Here is a 19,049-nt window from a genome sequence, read left to right as displayed (position 1 = left end):
TTTCTTTCTACTAGAATCACATTGTCAGTTTGCAAATCTCCAATTCATGTAAACATTTGGTTCAGACCAGGTGCGGTGTAAATAGTGCAGAGTCTCAAAGGTTAACTCCTTTGCCCCCTTCTTTTTTACTCAGCGGATCAGACTTGGGTCCATCAGCAAGCTGGGCAGCTGCCCCATTCCCCATCTTGAAACAGGAATTATTGGAGGGTTTTCTCTTTTCCCAATTAATTTTTCTTGAAAAAGGAGAAGAGACGGTTTCCTTCGGCCCCGACGGGCTCGTCCCCCTGCTGCTCCGGCCTGGCACGGCGCTTGGCGCCGGAGCCACTGGAGAAGGAATAAGCAAGCTGGCTCCATTCCTTCGGGTGTTTGTCCATCAGCTGCTGGTCAATGACCCTGTGCATGTCATCCTGCAGCAGAGGGAGAGGACAGCAGCGTTAGTGGCAGCTGATGCTCAACGGGAGCTCGCGGGGAGCGGCTGAAATGGGTGTGAAACGTGCAGTGATGAGATGGAGCAGGGATGGTGGGAGCGGGACAGGGCTGTGTCCCCACCCGACAGCAGGCTCAGCTGTGCCTGCTGCCGTGAGGCTTTTCAGGGAGTGAGGAAGATCAATCACGCAACTCTGAGGGGCAAATTGCTCAGGTGGTCTGACACAGGAGCTCTGTGCTAGCCTGGGACTCTGTGCCACCCCTAAGCTGTGTTTCTCTGCTGTATGCAGCTTGCAGATATCCCCTCCGGGGGAGAGATAAATAAGCAGAAAAAATGCAGCTGAGAGCAAAGGCCAGAAGAAGGACAGAGGTCTGTGCTGAGCAGTCTGTGTGCACTGTCACTGGGGCTTCTTTGGGGAAGGTGCTGAGGAGCTGGGGCAGATGTGGGCCCAACAGATCCCTCCTGGGCTTTGCACCAGACTCACCAAACATAACTGAGCTGGTCTCTTCAATGCCCTCCTTCCCCTGGAGCCAGCATAGCAGTGGGAGCTCTGACTGACAGCTCAACGTGAGCTCTGGCTTTTCAGATGTACCAGGAACGCTCTGATTCTGTCCATGTTTGCACCACAGTGAAGCTGCTTTATACAAAATAATTACCCAGTTCTGTTGCCACTAACAATGTGTTAACATGGTCCTTGAAAACCTGGCTATAAATTTTGCACATTTTAAACTTTCAGATCCATTGTTTCTCCTAAAATTACATATTTAAGCTACAGCTTAGTGAAAATGTGTGTACACAAACTAGCCCCACAGGAGGAATCAACTACTCTCCAGCGGTCTGGTCCCTGATTAGGGCTGAGGATGCTGTCTGGTGAGACCAAGGATACTCTGCATGGGCTGGAGTGGTGGAAGTGCTGTTCACTCACCAGCACAGTGAGGGGAAGCCCATCAGAGCAGCCCCAGGACTGAAGGGAAGGTGCTGCCATTGCCCAGCAGGTGCCCCACCTGCTCTGGATTGGAATCAAATCAGCCTGCTGGGACTGGAAACTTAATAATGGCTAACCTCTTGTTTCAGCATTTTCTGCAGGGAAAAGGATTGATAGCCATGACCTGGACCTGAATTTAGTATGGGGACTTCCCCTGTGGGAGCAGGAGGGTGCAGAGCTACACAGACAGGGGAAGCTTTGGGACTTTTTAGAGCAGGGCTGGAGAGAGGAAAGGCAGAGGGAGAGTTGAAGAGGTTGAGGTGAATATCAGTATGGAATATCAGTGAGACAGGTTTCCAGAGCTGAAGCTGCCACATGAAAATGTACAGCAGTTGGATTTTGAAGGCACCTCTTCTGCTAAATGAAGTAGGTACCCAGGCTCCTGCATGGCAGATCTGTGTCCTTAATCAACTATACAACAAGGGATGAGAATGATTTATATGTCTACTTATATATACATACACACACTTATATATATATATATATATATATATATATACACACACACAAAAATATCATATATATATATATATATATATATAAATACAGTGTGCACTATTGAGAATGCACTGCATTGGGTCCCTGTCTGTCAGATGAGTGAGTCAGAGAGCAAAGCACTTGGATGGGAAGGTTTTTTTGCTTGAGTCCTATTTTACAGCTTGTATGATTATGTCCTTAGAGAACACTGTAATCTTGTTGACAGCCCTTGGTGAAATGCAGACTAGAAGTGTGCAAGAGCAAAATGCTACCAGATTAAAGCATCCAATTACGCCCAGCTAAAGCAGAGACTTTTATCCTATTTTATCAGAAACTTTCTGCAAACCCCTTTGAAAATAGTCCCCAAAATACATAAATCACCTGACTTGTTTGGTGCCTCTGTGGCTGAGCTGCTGTTGAGGGGACATGAGGTGGCTGGAAACTGTTTTGCTGCTGTGTAGTAACACCTCAGGTCAGTATGCTGGAGACAACTTACTGCCATGAAGTGGGCCTGAGCCTCAGCTCAGAGACGGGAGCAGGTCTGGGGTTGCTGTGTTACTGCAACATGACCTGCTCTCAAACCCTAAGCTGGGTTTATTCTAGCACTAAGTAGGCCTCAATTTATCCCATCCATCCAGACTGAACTGTACAGACAGCTCCTATGCAGAGCACTGAGTGTAGTGTACCCGACTGGACACTGAGGCTGAGAAGTAAAATCCCAGTCTGTCTTTCAAGAAGCTTTCCAGATACTAAATATGTGGATAGAGACAGTTAAGATATGTGCACCTCAGCCTGGCTTTCCCCGTGGTGCCCTGGTAAAGCCTCACCATGGGGTGCAGGATGCTGGCCCTGGGCAGTGCTGGGATGGGGGGTGTGGACAGAATACTGGTAGGTGATGGAGACCCCCACTGGCCCCTCTTGCCAGATGATGGAGAGGGCAGAGAAGGATGTAGGTGATGGTGGCAGCAGATGGAAAGGGGAGGGGGAGTGTGGGGAGCTCACCTCAAAGGCAGGAGGGGTGTACGACTAAAGCTGTTGGTACAGGAACTGAGAAAGGCCACTAGATCAGAAACCAAAGGAGCCAGATAGTAAAAAGCCCTGAGGAAGCAAACTGTAAGCAGGGAAAAGAAAAGAAAGAAGAAAAGGAAAAAAAAAAAAAGAGAGAGAGAAACGAAAACAGAGTGGAGTTGAAACAGGAGTGAGGTTGTATGGGAAAGGTTTCTACTGGTCAGGCTGGTTGTTAGTAGAGCTGGGGTCTTTCATGGTCTGCAACAAATGGCACAGACCTTTTCTCTTGAGTCTGCTTTTTCTGTTGAAGTAGCCCTCCCTTAGTGCTGGTTCTGGGAGGAGGCAGCTTTGTCTGCTCTCAAGGGCTCTCTGGCTTCACAAGGGTTTTCCCCACTGGCCCCAAGCATCTCCAGGGCGGCTGTGGAACTGCCCTGACTTTGTTCTTTTACCTTGGTGAAGACCTGGAATTTTAGCTTCTCCTTCTTGATGGATCTTCGGAGTTGATGAAAACAGTGCAGCAACAATCAGCACAACCTCGTTCTCCCACCTTTCTGCTCCATCATGGAAATGCACAGACATGGTGTGCCTGCCTAGAGACACCTCCTGCAGGGACCCCTCCCCACCCCGGGGCAGAGCAACGTGCACATTTCCCATTCTGCCAGGAAGCACAGGTTGCTTCTCCATTTTAAATGAGTGTTTAGAGCTGCAGAATTAACAGCTCACAGCCAAAAGGCTCGAGGCAGGGAGGGGCAGCTCTCCCCCGTGCCCCATGGCATCGCTGGCTCCTGCAGAGCCAAAACCCAGCACCCCCAAACACCCAACCCATGAATGCTCAGGTGGAGAACACGACACAGCCACAGGGAGGGGGGACAGCCCCCCGGAGGTGGCCCTGGGGTGATGAGTCCTGCAGCCCCTGCCCTGCTGGGGTGCTCACCTGCCAGGCCTCCAGCTGCTGCGAGAGGTTCACCTTCTGCTGGATGGCATCCAGGAGTTGGCTGTTGAGGGACATCATGTCGATCTTGCACTTGGTCAGCTCCACCTCCACTGCGTTCTTCCTGCAGGGACAGAAATCAGGGCCTGGCACCTTTTCCTTTTTAAATGAAGAGTTAAGCATATCTAAACAAGACTACAATTTATGTCTTTTATTGGCAAGTCTCCACTTGCCACACACTAAGGTGTTCATCTGTTTTATTCTGGAAAATCTATTCATCTGCAGAGTGGGACAGAACTTTTGACATCATTACTTTAAAACCAGCAGATTTCTGATAAGCACACTGTGAAGAATACTGAAAGAAAATCAGATACACTGCTGTGTAAGATAATAGTGTGCCTGGATAATGTGCAAGATCTGCCAATAAAATGGAGATCCAGAACAAGCCAGAATCTATATACAAATATTTTCTCTTTTCCTTCTGTGTATATGCATAGAGAACAAATGGTGTGTTCTAAAAATCAAATGACCTATGTCTGATCACTTGATCAATAAATTGCAATATAAAACAAATAATAATAATAATAATAATAATAATAATAATAATAAAACGTTAAAGGGTACAAATCTGCTTTCACTTGGGACTTGGATTGAAGGAAGAAATTAAAGATGAGAGCTTATCAGAGCATATACTTTTTCATAATGACAAAATGTTAAAATTGCTTGAATTAAATGTTAGGCTTTAAGGAAAGCTCCCAATTTCAGTGGAGTTCTCCCAGCCCTTGGGAACACCTCTGCTGCATTTCTTCCCAGACATTTGGTGGCCAGTGGGTGTGTCATGCTATGGACCAGGTTATCCAGAGAGCACCAACTGCTCAGTGGCCGAGATGCTCCAGCTGCTCCTTGCGTCTGGAAAGGAATTATCCTTTAGGATGGAGCAATTTCCTAAGCTGGGAAATGCTGCTGACCATGCTGGGAGCACACAGGTGAGCACAAAGCTTAAATTTTCAATTAACTGCTGTGTGATAGGAAAATGTAACATGACTTGCTGGGAACCATCTTTCCTTGCAAACATTTTCGAGAGAAACAATTGTATCTTATTAACTGTAGCTAATTCCTTGTCTCCCAAGAGCTCCCTTGTGCTCTCCTGCAGAAGAGCAATTTGGGAATTTTCAGGTACTGGTTGCTTAACACTTCCTCTGAAAATATCCTATTTTCCTATTGCTTCCTGTGTTGCCAAACTTCAGCTTCAAGCAAAAATTTTCCACACCAGATGTCTGCCTCGGGGAGTGGATTTATTTCTGTTCAGAGCTAGGGATTTTTGGGGGGATGGGTTCAACAAAAGCAACTTAACCCTTAGGGTGTGAGGTGGGAAGAAAATCACGAGCCTCCCCAGGCAGCAACCAGCCCACTCGGTCTGGGAGGGATGTTTTCCCTTCAGTGACAGGATGCTCTTGTCTGCTTTCACTTGCTGTCACTTTCTGCTCCTTAGTCCCCCTCGCCCTGCCCCATTCCCGGGGCTCCTGCACTATGCAGGACAACCAGTCCCAAATATCAGTGCTTTGTCCAGCAGGGTCACAGTGGACTGGAGAAGCTGTGCCCTTCCACTCCCGGCTATGGTTCGGGCACCTGAAGCAGCTTTTGTTTTGTTTTTTCTTCCCTGCTGCTGGTTGGATGTTTCCAACTTGGATTGATGGCAGCGGAGGTGTTGCCATAGCCACGGCAGAGCCAGCAACCCACACCACCGGCAATGTCAGAACTGCCTCCCTGCTCCCGGCAGACAGCTGGGATGCTCCTGCTCCCTGCCAACAGATGGAGGTGTTACAGAGGACAGCGATGGGAATTTGGTAGCCAGCTAGCCCAGCAAGGGCAGCACGGGAGATCGAGCCACTCATAAAAAGGGATGGTGTGGGGTGGTTTAGCTCTGCACCCTCAGGGGTGCAACCCTCTCCTGCTCCTCCTCCTGTCCAGGGCTTTTCCCTAAGAAGCTGGACTGGTGGTGTCCTGGCCCACCTGCTTGTTGAAGGGATTTTCAGATGAATCCTTTCTAGCAGAGCACAGAGGGGTAAAAGTGCCTGTCTCTCTCCTCTGGGCAAGGAGTGCTCAGGGCATTTTGGCAAGCCCAAGGACAGAGCTGGGAAAGGGGGACTTGAGGTATGAGGGAGCAGAACTGCACAGATCTGTAAGGAGAATGGGCAAAATAAAGAACCAAACTAGTGGGAGAATCCCTAAAGGAGAACCAGAGAATTACAGGACTGGAGATGCAAAAAGGACCTTGGAACAGGAAAGGAGAGGGAGTGAGCAGAGGAATGGTTTAGGGAAGAAGCCCACGCAGGCTGTAATGGGGATGGTCAGGAAAGCAGGGCTCTGTGTCTGGATTAGCAAAGGAATTAAAATGTGACAAAGAGGGCAGACCTAGCGTTTCCATTTGGCTCCCTGAAGTCCTCTCCTCCTTGCTGTGACTCACACCAGCACTAGGGGTGGCACAAACGTGGTTCACAGAATGCTCCTAAATGCCCCCAATCCGGCAGCTCTGCCTTTAGCATCTCCTGCCCGGCTCCCAAGCTCCTGGCAGCATTTCCCATCACTTTGTCACAGCTGCTGTGGAGATCAGGAGAAAGCCACTCCAGAGGCATCTCCTGGCATGGCACTCCGCAAGTGCCGCCCCAGCCTGGCTGTGGCTGCTGGTGCCACTCACTTGGCGATGGCCTCGTCGCGGTCCCTGATCGCCTGCAGGAGCCGATCGCTCGCCTCCTTGTCCTCGGCAGCGCCGCGCAGCCGGTCCCGCTCCTCCTTCAGCGCCGTCATCTCCACACTCAGCAGCGTCACCTGTGGGCAGAGGGAGGCTGTGAAAGCCAGGGCTGCTCAGGTAAATACACCACAAGTGTCTGGGGGGGAAAGCCCCACGGGCCAACCTGCAGGCTGAGAAAAAGCCGCGTCTGCTGTGTGGGGCTGTTAGTGCTGGTGCCACCCTCCATGAAATGTGCTGGCTTGCCCTGGGATGCTGACCTGAGAAAACGTGTCACCAGGAAGGCTTCAGAGACAAGCAGAAAGCTGTGCGGGGCAGGACCCACCTGTGACTTTGCTGTCACTACCACATCATTGCTAAAATGTTGCCCCTCTCCAAGCAGTTTGTCTTGCAGATTGCACGCATTCTCTGAGTCTGCCTGTTGTAATTCTGATCTTTCCAGTGTTAAATATTTGCTAACATAATTTACCAGCAAATAATATTTTTTTGAAGGGACCACTACATTTCCTGAAGTAATATGAAGCTGTAGACAAAGGATGTGAAAATTCTCTTTCATGCCATGGGAGGTGTTACTGGCACATCTTACAATTTTAATTAGACTTTAAAATATGTCTGGAGTCTTAAATAGTCTGAGAAATGATCTATCGTTTTGGTCCTGTGCAGAGCAAGTTAATAGGGTGTGAAATCATGCAAGGATTGCATTAGCACAGCTTCATAATATTTCATACACGTTTAATTTCTTTGTCTAGAGCACACACATGCTCTGTTACACTACTCTACCACCTGGAAACCCTTCCAGCCTTTGACCCACCTCCTGCCTCTAAATGCAGCTCAGTAGTGCCTGAATCTTCAAAGAAATCTTTAAATAGAGGGCAGACAGTCAAAAAGGGCTCATCACATCCAGGGCGTGGGAGGATCTGCCGTTAGCGAGGCACGGCAGGGCCGGGGGGAGGAGGGTGTGAATGCACCCTTGTCTGTGCAGAGACTCCCCACGGGACTGGGGGGCTGTGCTGGGGCTGCCAGGGAACCAGGGAGCTGTGCCAGGGCTGCCAGGAACTGGGGAGCTGCGCCCTCCCTCAGCCCTACATGGGGAGCAGCTCAGAGCACTGATGTGGCACAAAGCAGTGGCAGTGATGTCAAAGGTGCTGAGCACTTCTAGAGAAATCCCAGGGGACAGAGGATCTAGAGGCCCAAAACAGAGGGTTTGGGGACAGATCTGGGATTTTAAATTGGTTCTGTCTGTGCTTCAGGTAAGAATGGGAGGAAACAAACAGAAGGTGTGAAATAGCTTCTCAGTGTTCAGAGAAGGAGGTGACTCCTGTCTCCATTGGCTCACCATGCTCTTGGGCAGGAGCAATGGATGTGTATGATGCCACAAGATCCTAAAAGCCATTCAGAAGCAGCTCCCCTTTGATCAATACCAGTGCCAGAACAGAGGGATGAGGAGGCAGCAGAGCACTGCTTCCCCCGGGAGGACCAGATTTCCACATGCATCAATTTTCTGTAGCACTGAACAGAAGATGATGTTGCCTCTTCAATAGGAGGTGAGAATAATTATTAACCTTGAGCAAGTGTGAGGCTGGATAACTGGCAAAAGCCGTGGGAGATGTGTACTTGCTGTGGGAGGCTGGAGTTCCTCTCAAAGTAATGGCTGCTGCTATACCCCATCTTTCTCCACATCACACAGAGGTGTGAGAAGAAAACAGGACTGCAGTCCTCCTTTACTTACTAAATATTCAGAGTTTTGGTAACTGGGGACCCCTAAAAGCAGATCCAGGGTTCCAGACTTGCAATCCGGGGTGGTCTTCTGGTCCCTCCTGGCTGAAGAGTTTGGGGAGACAAGCCTAAAATCTGTGAATAAGTCTCTAAAGGTCCCTGTTAGCACTGCCAGGTTGCAGAGATCAAGCCCTTGTCTCCTCCATCTCAGGTGTGTTTAAGGCCAAGGGGAGCTTGTGTGTGGTGCACAGGACTGCAGCAGCATGGCCAGGGCAGTGTCTGGGCTCATGTCTCACTGTGGGCAGAAGTCTGGACCTTCAGAGTCTCTCATGGTGGCCACACTGCTGAGAGCAGTCCTAGAGGAAGATGGGCTCCAGGGCTGCTCCCCTCCCACACTCTGCCTTGATCAGCTGCTGTGGAAGCAGGACATTTCCTACCCTCACACACGTGCAGCCACCACTGCCAGGGTACTTAATGATGGTCTCCCTCTTTTCTCTTTGGTCCCATGGTGGGAACTCCCACAGCCCTACACAAGGCTGTCAGAGCACAGGTTGTGCTGACTTTCTGAACAGGGGTGTGTTTTCCTATTTGTTCTCCAAAGGGTGATACAGCACTGCTGGGAAGACCACTCAAGGACATTAATCCCATTCCCTGCTCCAGTGCAGTTGCTGCTGCTTTCTGCTGCAGCTTCCAGATCCCCTCCAGCATCTGGAGTCTTGTCCCACAGAGACAAGGGCTGCCAAGCACCTCTTTGGATGCGTGTGTCCATTTCCTGCATCTTGGCATAGGGCCTGAGACACAGACGATGTGTGGATGCAATGAGATTCTGTGCTTTGGGTGTGGGGTTGGTGTTGGGACTGGACCATTCCTCGCTGATGAGGTTGCCTCAGCTTGGGCGCTGCCTGATGCCAGCCTGGCCACAATTAGGATTCTCTGGGAGTGCTTTTCTGAGGGTTTTGCGATGCTCTTGTGGAAGAGGTCAAGCCCTGCTCCATGCACAGCAGAGTAGCACTGTTATATCCATGGAATGGGTGCGCATATCTCTCACAAGGGCTCAGTGCAGCAATTCAGGTCAGCCTGGATACCTTTGGGTTTCCAATACCCCATACCAACAGCCTTGTACTTTGAGGTCTTTTGCTGAGAAGAATTTAAGTAAGGGAGATTGGCTAAAAAGCAGACTGAGAGAAAGGCTTAAAGGAAGTTTGGCTGCTTGAGATGATGCTTCGGATGGGCCCCAGACAATTTGTCAGAAACTTTCATCCTAAATACTTAAATCCTCTGCATTTGGTTTAACAAATCTCCCTCATCCAACCATTTTGGCCTAAATCCTCCTGGGTTATTTATCATGTTGGTCTCTTTGATGGAAGGCATGTTTTGGAGGACGAACACTGCTGTTACAAGACCCCATGTAAAGTGTGGGAGCTGCTAACCTGGCTGTGCAGTCGCTGCAGCTCCTCCAAACTCTGCCTCAGTTTCCCCCGCTCTCCCTCCATTAATTCCCTCAGGGCTCGCGAATCCTCACTTGTTCTCCTGATCTGTTCCTCTAAGGTGTCGTCGTCGCTTCGCCGAGAGCTCTGAGAGTGGGAGAGAAATCTCTTGCTCAGATTTCGCTTTAAAAAGGCAATTGTATTAATTTGGGACCAGTTTGGGATGAGGGTGCTGAACAAGGAAGAAAAAAATGTGAATGTGACTTTGGTAGAGCTTTTTGTTCCCATATACCTCCACAATCAAGAGTGCTCAACCCAGGGCAGTGCTCCCACACATGATGCAAAGAGCATACAGACCTTGGCATAAACCAAATTTCCAGAGACCTATGGGTCCATTTGGTAGCCCACGTGGCTACAGTCTCTGTTTGTGCCTTTTTTTTTTTTGTGTGTGTCCACTGTTTGAGTCCTTTTACAGGACTCTCTACATTTTATTTAACAAATACAACTTCATCTCTATGCTCAGCCTATGGGTACTTAAATGAGGAGAGTGAATAGTCCCTCACAGCCCTCTGCAGGGGCTGTTTTCCTCACCACAGCACCCCAAATAAGTCATAATGGTAGCTTTGTATTGCAGGGAGTAATGGGAAGAGGCCTGATTTGAGCCACAACAAAAAGTGAGGTGTTCAGTTGTAATTCTGCACTTCTGTGGATACCGAGTGGTCCCTCCATGTCACCCCCTCCTGCCCAGCAGCCTGGGGACCACATCCTACAGACATCATCTTGTGCCAGCAAAACTCTTCACCTGCCACGGATTTGAGTTTGGCAGCTCCTGCCAAGATATTTCTACCAATGACAATTCACAGGGACAGAACCTCCTGACACAAGGGTTATGATGATTTTTGATACTATAGCTAATAAAGCAAGGTTAGGAAAATCCCAAAGCAAATAACCGAACTGTGATGCGTAAGGCAATCTGCAATATTTCCAGCTGAAACTCTAACTTACTTAAAATCTCCAAGTAAGCCTGCTTTTATTAATTTTCACAACGACTCCCAGGCCAATGACAGTTGTTCGAGCTTGAAACTTGAGGTGGCCTGAGCACTGCAGGCTGAAACCCCACGTGCTTGGCTCTTGGCTGACCATTTGAGACACAAGGAGTGGGCTATGCTCTGTGACCGCCCATCTCTGTGAGCCACAGACGTGTTCTGGGAGACCAGGGCCTTCAGGATCCAGTGGCACCTGCAGACAAGCTCTGGGCCAGGGGATGTGCACAAGGCAAGGCCTCTCTGTGCCACCAACTTACCGTGGAGTCTGCCCCGTCCAGCACGTTTTGTATCAGTCTCTTGAGCTCACTGAGAGCTGCCCGCAGGCTCCCGGCTGGGACGTCTTTGGCTGATGAGGTTTCTGAGGACTCGTCCATGGAGGAGTCAGTGGACACGGCCGAGTCGGCGCTGTCGTTGCCCCGCAGGTGGGAGCAGAGGTAGCGCACCTGGCAGTACGCCTCCCAGAGCTGCAGCCTCAGCTGCAACAAGAGAGCTGCCATTAGCCTGCGCTGTCAGGGCCACGGAGACCCTCCTTCCATGGTCATGTGAAGCGTGTGATTGCCAGCCCTCACAAATATTTGCCACGTTGGTTTGGAAATGGATGTAGAGGTTTACTTTCATATGGTCAAAAGGGTGTTGATGCCAGACCCCAGCCCAAATTTTCTAGCCTTTGGCTCAGCTTCAAATCCAGATCAAATGCATTAAACTCCCTTTTGCTCTTGGACTGGACACAGAGGCCCATGGGCTTTCCCAGAGGCTGGAGGGTAAATACCTGTTCTCGTTCTTGCTCTAGCTCCTCTGCTTCCATGCTCTGCTCTATCTCAGAGAGCAGGGATGTGCTGGTTGTGTTGAGGTTTTGGAGACTTTTCTCCTCGCTGAGCTCCTCCACCTTGCCCTGCAGCTGCCGGTAGGACAGCCTCACCTCCTGGAGCTCCAGCTGGCTTTGGTGCAGCTTGTGAAGAAAATCAAGGAATCATAAAAATATTAATGGAGGTGATATGGACTGGATCAATCTCTTGGTTTGTGAGGGAGTTGGGAGGGAAGAATGAGTGACACAAAATAGGGTTTCCAGCCAGGAGGAAAGTACTCTTGGCTGGTATTGCTGCTTATTGGAGCTTAATAATCTCCAAGTGTCATTATACACTGTTTAGAATCCAGAATATCCAGAAAGATAAAAATAGCAGGTTAATCAACAGTAAAATGAAGAACATTGTAAAGAAGTTGGGACTCGGGTAAAGAAATTTACTGAAAACAACACAGCAGGAAGTAAACTCAAAATGAAAGTGCTATCTACATGTTTTTGAAAAACATATACAAATATATCTTTTAAAAAGAAAAAAATATTCAGGGTCGTTTTAGAGAGCTGAGGATCCAGTGCTGGGTAATCCACAGAAGTGAAATGGAAAAACTTTGCTCTGCCCTAAGCCCCAGGGGTGCCAAGCTTGTTTTCTGGGGAGTGACATTTGGTGATTCATGGCTGCGAACACCATGGAGATTGTTGGGAAATCACCTGAGCACTGGGATCTAAGCAACTGCCCTCCTGAACAGCAGGATCTAGAGAAGCCCCTTTTGAAGCTAATTCTACTATTAAAAATGTAAATAAAATGAACTACAACCAGAGTCCTCTGAATCATTTTGCATTTACCTCATTTCCCCAGCACCCTGCCCCACTTCCTTGCTCAGAACTCCCTCATAAGCTGCTCTTTGCTGTCAAGATGCCTCGTTGATGCTTCTGTTACCTGTCTTCATGGGGAACACCCACGACCCTTGCTTGCTACCATTCTTGCATGAGCCATTTCATTCCTCCAGTTGTTCAGTCTCCCAGTTTGTGGCAAATTTTACCCCAAATCATGACTTTTACTGCATCTCCTCATCCCTTCCCTGTCTCACTGCTGCCTCCTCACCTGCAGGTCCTTGTCATGGCTTTGTCTCTCCAGGATGAGGACCCGATCCTGCAGCTCCTCCACAGTTCCCTGGAGCAGGTCGTTCTCCTCCATCATGGCACTGAGGCGATGCTCCAGCTCTCGCTTCCTATCTGTCAGCATTTTGATCTGCAGGGCAAAGAGAGGCTCTGTCAGACTTTGCAGGGACCAGACAGGAGAGACACCACATTCCAAAGAGAGAAATGAAACAGCAAAAAGCAGAAGGATGTACGCAGATGTTCTGTACCTGTATGAGAGAAACTACCTCTGTGTGTGCTTTAAAGCCTAGGAAAGCTTTTAAAGGAAACAATTCCCTCCCCAGGCTGCAGAGGCAGCTCCAAAGATGCTGGGTGTGCACTGGCAAGTCAGGGAGCAGGCAAGAATATTCCAAGATACTAAGTGGAAAACAGCCCTGCTCACCCCTTGCATCTTAACATTTGAAAGACTGGGAAAAACTGGTTACTTCTCCTGGGTGGTCCTGATGGTGGCATTTTTATCCTGTATTGATGCTGGAGACCACACGGTGAGCCAGCAGGATCCAGGGTGAGCCTGTGGGATCCTGCTCCCCACAGGGCTGTTCCACAGCACTGCCCATAGCTGTTCTCAATTGGTGTGTTTTCATCAGGTCCTCACCAGGGATTTTTCTGTCTTTTCACTTGTGCAGACTCCTTTCTGTGCCGTGCCTATTTTTAGCCTCCCAGTGATTGGCTGCCTTTAAAATTGGTTCATTTCTTTTAATTGTCAAGGGCAGTGATTTCAGGCGAGGGACAGTGTGCCAAACAAACCCTCCGTGACTCAGTTAGCCGGGAACAGTGCAAGGGATGAATCAGCACTAGCCAAGGTCATTTCTTGTTTAACCAAGAAGAAGGAGCTTTTTCCAACATTAGTACACACAGGATCTCTGGGGTCTGCTATGCCAGCCATCTACCAGTCCAGTATAACTCTATGGCCTCCTTTCAGTTTATGGAGTGTAGACAAATTCAGCAAATTCCCAATTTTCTTGGCTTCTTTGGGACCTTGTCTCTTTGCTGCTTTCCAGGTTGCTGGAAAGATTTGGCTGCACAAAGGAATATCAGCCAAGTATGTGGACTTGCTATTTCTGCAGGGTAAAGGCCACTGGAGGTATTGGAAAACTGCTCTGAGGTTGACTAATGGTTTCTGAGATGTCTCTGCCCACCACCATCATGATTTGCGAGGGTTGGAGAAAGAAAAAGAAGAAGTTTAATGGAGAGATTGTACCGAGAGTTCATATTTGGTGGGCAGACCAGTAATGAACATGCTGTAAATAATGATACAACATAAAAAAATGTCCCTCTGCCATGAGCCCTGGACCATGGGAAAGGCACAGGGGGAAAGGTTTTGGATAGCAAGAGACAGGAAGGTGGTGAGGAGAGGTGTGGCATGCATGGTGACAAGCATGCATGGTAACAGAGATTTACGTGCAGGCAAACCCTTTCCAAGCCTCCATACTTACTTCAAGGACCTGCTGCTCCACACCAAGGTGGAGGGGAAGAAAAGGCGAGGGACCAGCAAGGAGCAAGTGGGAGTGGGAGAAAAGAAATCAAGAGATTTTAGGAAAAGCTTTTTCAGACAGCTTTTAAATAAAAGAAGTGATTGGGTAGTAGCTGGACATCTACCCATCTAATTCTGACCCATGTGATTCCCATTGACTCTATGAGGGAAGGGAAAAGGAAGGAAGTTGTATCATTCCTGCAGATGTACCTGAGCTAAAACAGGCAGGGGCTCCTTGCCTTCCCAAGTGCATGGCTCAGAGGCAGGAGAGGCTGCTGCTTTCTTTGCAAGCATGAGGAACAGAGGAAAAAACCCTTGCAGACTTTCCCACCATGCCTACCAGAGTTTAACCTGTACTGGGCAGCAGCCCTTCAGGAACACACCCATGGTTTGGCTCCTGAAAGATCCTTCTCATCCATTCGTTATGCAGGAATGCTGTGGCCGAGGCAGCACTGGAAGGTGCCCTGAGCCAGCCCAGCCAGAACACCATGGAGCAATCCTTGCTGGGGGAGCCCTTTGCCCCAGCGCTGCCGTCCCTCCAGCAGCTGACGGTGTTTGCTCAGCTCAGAGGGGTCATTACACGAGTTCCATTACACAGCCCTGGCTGCTTTCTGCCGGAGGGAGGCAGGTGACTCACCTCGGCCTGGAGGCTCTCCAGCCGCACGATGTGTTGGCTGCTGGAGGAATTCTTCTCCCGAAAGTCCTCCCGGAGGGTGTGGACCTGCAGGGAGAGCTGCCGCTCCACCTCCGACGCCTGCAAGGAGACACCAGCAGTTACCCCGCAGATCCAAAGCAAACGGAGATCTGTCCAGATACGACTCCTGAACAAGCCCAGTTTCACCAGAAACTCTGAATTCTGCAGAGTTTGGGTGAGTGAAAATCTCATCCTGGACAGACACTGGGGAGAGCTGCCACTTAAACCACGTTGATTTTCCCTTGGGGCAGCCAAGGGGATGCAGCCTATAATCTTTTTCCACTGTAAAAAACCAGGATGACTCTGTGTCCTAGAGGAAATTCACTTTGCCTTAAAAATTGTAGCCTAGCTGGGGTTGAAAAGACCAGGAAACACTCCTATTAGATTTATACTCTCTTAACCTCTGAACATCTTTGGCACAGCTCTCATATAACAAGTACTTTTTGCCTCCGATTCCCAGCTCCTGTCAAGGCCAGATGGAGAAACATCCACTCCACATGACTGTCAGTGCAGGATCCCTGGGCTTGTCCCTCTTTCCCATTTTGAAGCAGGGATGCCCCACTTTTGCAGGGTGGTTTGAGGACAGCAGAAAGGCCATGCCCACCTGCAGGATCCAGGCTTGAGGCAGCCCTTAGAAATGACAGCTTAGGCATGTCAACTACCCCCCAGACAGCTTGATGGCTGATTTTCACATGCAAACACACTTGTTTAGGTTTGTAAGACAACAGAAGGTTTTTATGATAAAACCTTAAGGAGACAGCAAAATGGATGGTTTTCTTTTTAATTAGCTTCCATCAGGTTCTATTACACTTAGGCACAGACCTCCAACTATGCCACATGGGCTGGAATTGAGTTGATTCCCCTCAAGAGGTAGCACTGCTGTCCTGCTTGGGGTGTGTCCAGTGGCAAAAGCCACAGTGCTTTAGACAGGGAGGCAGAGGGAGGGAGGGACTGGAGTCAGCAGCTGTGGGCAGGTTGGGGAATGCATCTTCAGGTCTCGCAAATGTGACTCTGGATTTTTTCTGGGTGCTCTGACAGTGCCCAAGGCAGAGCTTCACCAAAGGGTGCAATGACTCTGCTCTAGCAGCTTGTGACTGGAGCAATGAGCACACAGACCCAGCCTGAGCTGCCCACAAAGGCAACACTGCTCCCTTTAAAAAATGGTCCCTTATTTTGCACAGTCTGCAGCAAAATATTCCAAATCAGAAGCACAAAATAAAAGGCTGTTCCAGCTCCATCAAGTGGAGGAAACTGGTGCCTCAACACTGTTTGCTTGGAGGGGCAGCAGCAGACAGAAGTGTGGCCACCAAATCAGGCTCTGACCACTGGCTTCTGAAAAGAGAAATAGGTTCCAATAATAAATAATCTTGTCTACCAATTGTTTTTTAGTTTCCTTCTTACACTGTTTTTTCACTCTTTTTTAAAGCCCCATATCAGAACCCTTTGCACATTGCCTAATCTATTTATTAAAGCTTCCTTGCTTGGGCAGGATACACAAAATATAATGACAGCACAGCACTATTGGAAGGGGTTGGTTATTTTTCTTCCCTTAAGCAACTATAGGTTGCAAAGCATCCTGAGCAGCTATTAATTGGTGACACTAAAGAAGATGGATGGCTTGGGCTTTTTTTGAATGATTCACTTGCTTTTGTAATGACTGCTGAAACATCTTCATGCTGAAACACTCTGCAGGAGCTATCAAGGATGAAAAAGCACCAGACGAAAAGCACTGAAGGATTTTGCCTGCAAGATGCTGACCACATTCCCAAGAAGCACAAGTGGCACCAGAGATGACACACCACTATTTGATGGTTCACTGTGTAACACAATTTATATGCTTGAAGAATTCTATGTACAGAGAGTATAAATGCACAATAGAGCAGTAAGGAAACAAGGCAGTATTAATGGCACTGTGAAAATCCCTGGTAAGAGAATATATAGCTGCTCTTGCTCATTCTGCTCCCCATGCCCAGACAGGAGCAGCTGAAGGGATGAGCTGCAAGGATGATTCAGATTGTGGAAAGTCTGTTATACGAAAGGAGTCTAAAAAAAGGATGGCTTGTTTTATCTCATGCAGTGAATGCTGAGAGAGGACTCCCTATAAATACATCACGGATGAGCACACAGAAGGGAGAAGCGCTATTTAAGCAGAAGCACAATTTTGGCAGAAAAGAAAGATGTGAATAAACCGGATAAGAGTATATTAAGGCTGGCAATAGGAAGATTTCTACATTTCCAAGGATCTGCTGTAGGATTCCTCTTCCTGCACCATTACAGTAGGAGAAATGGTGGCAAAAAATTAACTTTGTAATGGAGATGGGTCACTTTGTCATGCAGCTTCTTTCAGAGGGCTGCCTGTGACAGAAGGGAAATGAATTGACCTCAAAGGTCCTCTTCAGTACCAGGCTGCTTGCAGGACTATAAGACTTGTATTCACCAGCATTAAATCATCATCTGGAACTTATCTATGTGCTGCCCAGCTCACAGGCCCACACATCCCACAATTATAACCCACATGGAGGGAAAACAGGACTCAGTTACTGTCAGCATTTAGAGCCCTAAAGGCAGACAGGATGTCACGGCGTCACCTCAGTGAACACCATTTGCATCTTACCTCATGCAGTAAAGTAAAAATAACACTTGCTTTAGCCTCACACAGTGCAGAAAATACTCTCTGACCAGCTGTTTAGCACAAGTAAACAGAAATGACTGTATTTTGTGTTTCCCTCCATAGGCTAAGCAGGAACAGTCTTCATCCAGTTTTTCTAAACAGGAAACAGTGTTCTGAGCTGAGCTCTGGTCATGGAATCTTCCTTTTCATGCTACATTTGTTTCAGAGGTTATTAATCCTGCTGCCAAACTTCCCTTCCTAATTGATTGTAAAATAGAGATTTTAACATCAGCTTGCATTAATTTATGAAAGCCACCTTGACAGTGTCCAGTATTTCTCAGGCTTTATGGTGTATGTTCAGCCAGTGTCTGCTTCAGTTCTCAGCACTGCTGTTGATGTGCACCTGTACATGTGTGCTCTAAACCATGAGCTCACCACTGATTACTTTTAACATGCTCTTTTTACCTAGTGGCATCAGTGAAGATGTAAGCTTCCATCTCCATTTTCTCTTTTGCTGAACGGAAGTGAGTTTCTTCTGCCTCAGCCAGCCTGTAGGGCTTTCTCTTTTCCATCAGTGTTTCCTAAACATTAAAAGCTAAATCTTTTGTGGTTCTGTCAATCATTTAGCAATGCACTGATTTTGCTAGAGACAAGTAATATTCTTTGCAGAAAGGCAGACATATATTGCTCAACATCACAGCTTTGCTCTGTAGTTAAAAATGAATTAATTTCCTTGGTATGGGCAAATTGGCCAACACAGCCGCCAGGCAAGATTTGAAACATATCTGCAAAAGCATAGACATCAATTCACAATTAGAACTATTCAATCAACTGTGAGATTTGTTTTCTGGTCTTCAGGCAAGGTTTCGATGAGATTTGGGCAGTGCAGGAAGAAAAGAAGAGCAGGAGGACATTTTGGCTTCTGCTCTAATTAAGGGCTTTTCATCACTGCAAACTTGATTAAGTTTCTCTCATGATTAATTCCCAAATGCTAAAATACACCAAACTGTGTAGATCTTTGGCAGAAAGACATGCTTGCCAGTTACATGAACTCCATGATGTTGAACCTCTGGGATATACGAGTAATAAAGACATGAAACAAATACAAATAAATTGGACCACTGATGTTCCTGTGAAGGGGGGATCTTTGAGAAATTAGGGATGGACTGTGACAAATTAATGGCCAGTAGGTTAGTCTTATTCAAATAAAACCTTCCTCTGGGGCAAGATTTGATAAATCAAGCTAACTGTATACAAAATATTTAGCTATAAATCATGTCAGAAAGAAAAGGAGAATAGAAAAAGTTTAATAGACTGTAGATGGGTGAAGAAACCAATATTTCCATACGATTTACTTCTACAAACAAGATGATTAAGATTTAACAAAGGATATTGAAGATTTCCTTGCCTAAAATAGCTAAGAAAGAGAAGTCCTAATTAATGCTAAATTTGTAACACTCAGGAGAGTGTGTTACCCCTTTTATTAATTTGCTAATAGCTGAGTTCAAGGGACTTCCTGCTCCCACTGTGGTCCCATTAACAGTTCA

The 19,049-nt window shown here is 47.9% G+C and overlaps 1 protein-coding gene across 1 annotated transcript in view; it reads right to left on the bottom strand.

The window, feature by feature from the left end:
- Positions 1-224: 224 nt before the first annotated feature.
- Positions 225-19,049, bottom strand: part of BICDL1 (BICD family like cargo adaptor 1) — a 45,193-nt gene continuing 26,368 nt past the window's right edge. Inside the window, exons 3-11 of the mRNA XM_062504564.1 lie at positions 14,835-14,951; positions 14,160-14,171; positions 12,668-12,814; positions 11,536-11,715; positions 11,024-11,242; positions 9,724-9,867; positions 6,527-6,657; positions 3,832-3,952; positions 225-407 (exon numbers count right to left, since the gene is read on the bottom strand). Coding sequence (XP_062360548.1) covers positions 225-407; positions 3,832-3,952; positions 6,527-6,657; positions 9,724-9,867; positions 11,024-11,242; positions 11,536-11,715; positions 12,668-12,814; positions 14,160-14,171; positions 14,835-14,951 — 1,254 coding nt within the window. The remainder of the gene's footprint in view (positions 408-3,831; positions 3,953-6,526; positions 6,658-9,723; positions 9,868-11,023; positions 11,243-11,535; positions 11,716-12,667; positions 12,815-14,159; positions 14,172-14,834; positions 14,952-19,049) is intronic.

The sequence above is a fragment of the Cinclus cinclus genome, chromosome 17 (assembly GCF_963662255.1).
Source record: "Cinclus cinclus chromosome 17, bCinCin1.1, whole genome shotgun sequence".
In the NCBI taxonomy this organism is placed as follows: Eukaryota; Metazoa; Chordata; class Aves; order Passeriformes; family Cinclidae; genus Cinclus; species Cinclus cinclus.
The sequence above is the reverse complement of the archived record's forward strand: the minus strand, read 5'-3'. Positions and strand labels throughout refer to the sequence as shown.